General features: G+C 42.7%; 1 protein-coding gene across 2 annotated transcripts in view; it reads left to right on the top strand.

Annotated features, from left to right (window-relative positions):
* The window catches only part of ZSWIM5 (zinc finger SWIM-type containing 5), a 287,054-nt gene that overhangs the window by 221,282 nt on the left and 58,736 nt on the right, over nt 1–7,036 (top strand). For both annotated transcript variants that reach the window (XR_003679639.2, XM_024119681.3), the window contains exons 3-4: nt 2,558–2,706; nt 3,931–4,081. Coding sequence is in view for 1 of the 2 variants with exons in the window: in XM_024119681.3 (XP_023975449.1) it covers nt 2,558–2,706; nt 3,931–4,081 (300 nt within the window). In the remaining variant the exon portion in view is untranslated. The remainder of the gene's footprint in view (nt 1–2,557; nt 2,707–3,930; nt 4,082–7,036) is intronic.

The raw sequence follows: 7,036 nt of genomic DNA, 5'->3' as shown, positions 1-7,036 counted from the left end.
AGGGAGATCAGCTTGGTGCTTTGTGACCACATAGAGGGGTGGGATAGGGAGGGTGGAAGGGAGACACAAGAGGGAGGAGATATGGGGATATATGTATATGTATAGCTGATTCACTTTGGTATAAAGCAGAAACTAACACACCATTGTAAAGCAATTATACTCCAATAAAGATGTTTAAAAAGTGCAACAGGTCTTTAAGAAAAGTAATTATAAAGTACTAAGAAGAGTGTTACTGCCTTTTTATGCATATGAGCATAAGATGGACATAGTTTTGACAGGTGGCAGTGGGGTATATGGCTCATTCAGTGAGGGGGTAAAAAAGTCCTGCCAAGTGAACTAAGCAATAGGTGGATTTTGGCAGCATTAGCCTCTCTGTATACTTAATTTATGGTTTCCATTTCTCATTGCAGCCGTGACTATAGAGCTGAGGCAATGTTGCCAAGAAGTAGTGTTTTCTGGCCAAAGAACAGGTTGTGGGGAGAGGAAGGGAAGTAAAGGATAAAAGCATAAGTAAAGTCATAAGGAAATGTCATTGACTTGTGCGAATACTAAGTTTCTAGCTGAAACATAGCATAAGTATAGGAAAGACAAGGTTAGAAATGAAAGGGCCTGACCAGGGAGGGCCCTGAATGCTAAGCTGAATTTGGACTTCATTTATTAAGAATAGTTTATCACTGAATACTTCTGAGCAGGGAAGTGATATGATCAGAACTCAGTTTAGAATACTACATTTGAAGAAAAGTAGCATATAGTAGATTCCATAAACTGGATGCTTATAGTGTTAATTAGTATTTATAGAATAAATTAATGTGTGAGCCCTCCTGATTCCCTGGAGAATAAGATGCACTAAAAAAGCTTAGCAGGGGCTTCCCAGGTGGCACAGTGGTTAAGAATCCACCTGCCAATGCAGGGGACATGGGGTCGAGCCTTGGTCCAGGAAGGTCCCACATGCCGCGGAGCAACTAAGCCCATGTGCCACAACTACTGAGCCTGCACTCTAGAGCCCGCGAGCCACAAGTATTGAGCCCTCGTGCCACAACTACTGAAGCCCACGCGCCTAGAGCCCATGCTCTGCAACAAGAGAAGCCACTGCAATGAAAAGCCTGCGCGCCACAACGAAGAGTAGCCCCCACTCACTGCAACTAGAGAAAGCCCATGCGCAGCAATGAAGACCCAACGCAGCAAAAATAAATGAATAAATACATTTATTTTAAAAAGCTTAGCAGAAGAGCAGCTTTTCTCTGCAGATTTCATTTAAGCAAGGCTTTGATATAAGAGTACAAAAAGTTGGTAGATGTACTGATGAAACACAACATGAATTTGTAACCGACTGCATGACCACACCTATAGAGTATTGACTTACAGTCTTTTGTCACTTGGAGACAGGGTTCTAAAACCTTATCTTAGGACTCTGTCTTTGAGAAAGTGACAGAAGAAGATTCAGTTTTCATTCCACAAATATTTCCTAGGTGCTTGTCATATTACCAGCACTGTGCTATAGGTAATTCAACTGTGAGCAAGGAGCTAACAGGCTACTTAGGGGAGAGGGATGCATAAATAACTAAAACTGTGTTTTAAGTGATGTTGCTGAGGTGAGCCCAGATATGAAAGATATCTTGAGTGCAAATTTGTAAAATTATATCACCATGTATATAACTCCGCCTGTGCTTCAGGGGCAAGTTTCTTTTTCCTTTTTTTTTTTTTTTTTTTTTTGTGGCTGCATTGGTTCTTCATTGCTGCACGTGGGCTTTCTCTAGTTGTGGTGAGCGGGGGCTACTCTTCGTTGTGGTGCGCGGGCTTCTCATTGCAGCGGCTTCTCTTGTAGCAGAGCATGGGCTCTAGGTATGTGGGCTTCAGTAGTTGCAGCACGCAGGCTTAGTAGTTGTGGTTCGCGGGCTCTAGAGCACAGGCTCAGTAGTTATGGCACACAGGCTTAGTTGCTCCACGGCATGTGGGATCTTCCTCGACCAGGGCTCGAACCTGTGTCCCCTGCATCGGCAGGCGGATTCTTCACGACCAGGGCTCGAACCCGTGTCCCCTGCATTGGCAGGCAGATTTTTAACCACTGGGCCACCAGGGAAGTCCCCAGGGGCAAGTTTCTAGAAATTTAGAAGTGTTGACACCACTTGAGAAGCTACAATTTTATAGTGAACTTTAAAAAGAGAATTTTTTATTTTCTAAGAAAGTATTTTTTAATTTTAAAATAATATGTGTGTTTTAAGGCTTATTTGAACTTCACAGAAAAGCAAAAAAGAAGAAAAAATGTCATTCTCTTAGGGAAAAAAAAATACATCACTATTTTCATGTTTGTGTATTTCCTTCTGGGCTTTTTCCCCCAGGATGGTATTTGTAGACTTTGGAAGAGGATACAACTGAGAGTTTAGTGAACATGAAACTAGCATTAGCTCTCTTACATTTATTTAGGCCCACACAATTGACAAAGCCCAGATTAAGGCAGAATACCCATCTGTTTCTGAATATATTCACAGAGGGCCCCTCCTGCTGAATGTGTAGGGTAGGAACTCAAGGGATTCATTTCATCATTCCCATTTCACAGGTGCCCCTGACCCCACAGCTGGGGCCAGCATTGATGATGAGAACTGTTGGCATTTGGACGAGGAACAGGTGAAAGAACAAGTGAAGCTCTTTCTCTCCCAGGGTGGTTACTATGGCTCTGGAAAGCAACTCAATTCAATGTTTGCCAAGGTAAGATATGAAAAGTTTTTTTTTTTTTCTTAAGTAAACTGGGCTCACCACACTTCTGGCTTCATGCGTTGTAGCTAGCTCACTTGACCTACGTGTACTGAATGCTTGAAAACTAACTGTGGGAGGGGAGCTGAGCAGAGCAGACTTGAGCAGGTTGCATCCAGGGACCCCTACTGCCTCACCCTGGTAGTCCTTTTCCTTCTGCTCAGCTCTCTAAGCGAGTTAGCATTCCTGGGGGGATTAGTAATGAAGCTACCTTCCCTCTGCTTTGAACCCAAGGCTGCCGGATGAGGCTTTAAAGAGACTTAGTATTTTGGAACTGGGGACTCTCACTGCAGGCTTTCTCTCTCTCTTTTTTTTTTTTTCTTAACACCTTTAGTGAAATATAAATCACATAGCATAAAATTCACCCATTTTAAAAAGTGTACAATTCAATGGTTTTTAATATATTAACATACATGTACAGCTATGACCACAGTCAACTTTAGAACATTTTCAATTATCTTAAAAAGAAACCCCATACCCTTTACCTATCACTCCCCTATTCCCCATGCCCCACTCCCCCAGCCCTAAGTAACCACTAATCTACTTTCTGTCTCTATAGATTTCCCTATTCTGAACTGGCTTCTTTCTCCTGGAATAGTATTTTAAAGTATTTAAAAACATACATCCATGCTGTAGCATGTGTCAGTACTTCATTCCTTTTTATGGCCAAGTAATATTCCATTATATGGATACCACACTTTTTGTTTATCCATTTGTCTGTTGATGGGCATTTGGATTGTTTCCATTTTTTAGCTATTATAAATAATGCTGCTATAAACATTCTTGTACAATGTTTCTGTGTGGACATATATATTTTCATTTCTCTCTAGGAGTGGAATTGATAGAATTTCTAGACTGATTTCCAAAGTGGCTACATCATTCCACATTCCCGCCAAACAATGTATGAGGGTTCTGATTTCTCTATATCCTTGCCAACACTTATTATCTGGCTTTTTGATTCTAGCCGTCCTTGTGAGTGTGAAGTGGTATCTCATTGCCCACAGCAGGCTTTCTTGGTACATGCAAAGAACTTACATACAGAACAGGACGCCTTCTTTTTGGCTCTTTGGATATGCTGTGCTTAGTTACTTCATCTTCTCCTCCCCCTCCTCCCCTTCTTTCTCCTCCTACTTTGTTATGATATGCAGTCACCAACTCTTGCCCCTCCTTATGTGTCAGGTTCGAGAGATGCTGCGGATGAGAGATTCCAATGGAGCCAGGATGCTGACGCTAATAACTGAGCAGTTTATGGCTGACCCACGACTCACACTGTGGAGGCAGCAAGGAACAACCATGACAGATAAGTGCAGGCAGCTCTGGGATGAGCTAGGTAAGTCCGCATATCTCAGAGAAGTACTATGTCTATCCTATCAGCTTGCCCCCTGGCAATAGTGTTAGTGAACACTTGCCATCAGTCATTGCATGGATCTTGCTAAGTGAACTTTAGCCCAATTGGCAGAAGATTTAGGTTCTACAGAGGCTACCCAGAGTAATTCTGAACTCACTTATGTTTCTTCCACAGCATTGTGCTTTGCTATTGACATCTGCATTCTGTTCCAGATGTTACCACATAGAAGCCTTTGGTGAGAGAAAACCTTTTGCCTTGGCTTCTGTTCCATTGCATTAGCCTGGCTCTCCAGATACTTACCAAACTCACTTTTCTTGCTTTCCCTGGGTCTTCTTTTCTTTATCACCCCCAGACAAACGTCTTAGACATAAGGCAGTTTCTAAGACTTGGGCCTTGGACTTCTATTCTTTCTCTATACTCCTTTGAGAACTCTTTTTTTTCAATAGCATGGCTTCAGAGTTTCCTTTATGGTGATCTCATCCTCATCTTCTTTCCACTTATCTGAGTTCCAGTCTCATATTAGCAGCTGCCCTACGACCATTTCTACTGAAAAAAAAATCTCCTGATCACCTCAATCAGGGCTTCTATGAAAAGAGATTCCCCTGAACCTGGCATTGGCACCACCATTTCTTACTCTACCAAACTTGTTGTCAAGCACTCATTTTTTGTTCATTCCCTACATTCAGTCACCAAATTAATTTGATTCCTTAACCTTCAGAATGCAATTTAGTGTCCATTCACACTTTTTACTTCCCATCACCACTGATTTGGTTGAGGGCCTTGGGACTTTTAGATTAAATGAGACCTGTGGCCTCCTGAATGGCTTCTCTGTTCTGGATTCTTCTCATCAAGGCCATCTTCTTTAGTCATTATTTCTCTTTATCATTCCCCTGTTCCAAGGCCAGTTTTGCAGGGCTAATACTCAGCTCCTCCCCCTGTTTGCAGAATCCTCCATACTCTGAACTCACTATCCAGTCATGGCCCCACTCTGGGGTTGTACTGGAAAACTTCCATATGACATATTCTAAAAGTTCTATTATAGCTTCTCCATACTCCCTCCAGCCCAGAAAGCAACGACAAACTTTCCACTCATACAAGAGCACAAGAAAAAAACTACAGTTTAGGAATTTAGTGAATTCTCCCGAAGCATATACATTATAGTCTTAGGGCTAAAAGCCATGGGGAATGAGGCTTAATGACTTGGTTACTCTGGGGCTACTGAGTGTGGGATTTTGATTTGGGTGCTAAGGCTTCTTGATATCACCTGGGGCACTAATGGCTTTGGAGTTCTCATTAATAATGAAGAGCTACATTATTGAGCGTTATGTGCCAGACTCTGTGTTAAAGATTGTACACACATTGTTTCATGTAACTCTCATAACAAACCTATGAGGTAATTGTGTGTTTGTTGCAAAAAACAGAGACAGCTCTGGTTACTTCTGGATACAGAATAAAATAAAGAATTATAGAAAACTGTCTCTCTGACACAATCACACTTTCTGAAGTACAGGAATGTTGAACTATTAGTCTAAAGTTACTGGTCCAACCAGTTGTGACCAGGGTCACAATGCATGGCAAGCTGGGAACAGCTTCTTAGACTCTTTCCTCAGAAGGAATTGTAGGCATGGACTTCCTTCTAGGGTAACATATCAGCTTAGGGGAGACAAATGAGGTCCAAAAAGTTACTTGTCCAAGGTCACACACTAGTAAGTGGTGGCTCTAACACTGGAACCCCATTCTGTCTGAATCCAAATCAAACATCCTTCTGCAACATCTCCCTCAATTTCACCTTGTTATGTACTATTTTCCCCCAAAGTGCATGTTTCTTAAGAATTTGAAATTAGCCTTCAGAGAGTCAGTTTCATCTGAGGCCTGAATCTCTTGGGAATAATTTCTGTGGCAATCATGGGATTGTTTTGTGGATTTGGGCTTGGCCTTTGGGGCAAAGGTAGGTAAGAGGAAGTAAGCGGAGCTAGATCCCAGTGCTTTTAATGCTTTTGTCATATACTTAGGTTCATTATGAAAAGCTCTTGATTGTGATATTTTCATATCTATGAAGTTGCTATATCAACCTTCCAAGAAACTCTCAGCATTCTGCAAAGACAGTAGTTCCCAAACTTCTCAAAATCACCTGGAGTACTTGTTTAAACAGATTGCTGGGCCCTGTCCCCAGAGTTTCTGATTACATAGGTTAGAGTACGGCCTGATAATTTGCATTTCTAACCAATTCCCTGGGGATGCTGATGCCACGGTTCCAGAGACCACATTTTGAAAAACACTGCGCTAAGAGAAGCCTTATTGGGTCAGACACTAGAGCAAGTGCATTCATGCTTCCCTTGACTACTCTGAGGGTTCCTTACTGGTCACAAGGCCTGCTCCTCTGGGGAGGGCCTCAACAGGGATTGTAAGAATTTAGAGGAAGTGGGCTCACTACCTTCAGTTCCTGAACCAGACATAACAGAAGCAATCAGACATGAAGTTTTCTCATCTCTCCATGTCTGTACACATATGATTTTAAAAATCTTCTTTTAAAATCTATAAAGTATCTCTGCTCCCATAAAAGGCCACTCCTTACATACTTGCTCTGGTTCCTATGCCATTTCCTTTTCTCAAGAATTTTGCTCCTCAGTTACTCCTTTCTCTGGCGTCATTAATTTCTCCCTCAATACTGGATCAGTTCCATTAGCATACAGATATACTCTAATAGTTTCAGTCTCAAAAAAAAAGTGCCGGGGCTTCCCTGGTGGCGCAGTGGTTGCGCGTCCGCCTGCCGATGCAGGGGAACCGGGTTCGCGCCCGGGTCTGGGAGGATCCCACATGCCGCGGAGCGGCTGGGCCCGTGAGCCATGGCCGCTGGGCCTGCGCGTCCGGAGCCTGTGCTCCGCAACGGGAGAGGCCACAACAGAGGGAGGCCCGCATACCACAAAAAAAAAAAAA

The sequence above is a fragment of the Physeter macrocephalus genome, chromosome 4 (assembly GCF_002837175.3).
Source record: "Physeter macrocephalus isolate SW-GA chromosome 4, ASM283717v5, whole genome shotgun sequence".
Taxonomy (NCBI): domain Eukaryota; kingdom Metazoa; phylum Chordata; class Mammalia; order Artiodactyla; family Physeteridae; genus Physeter; species Physeter macrocephalus.
The sequence above is the reverse complement of the archived record's forward strand: the minus strand, read 5'-3'. Positions and strand labels throughout refer to the sequence as shown.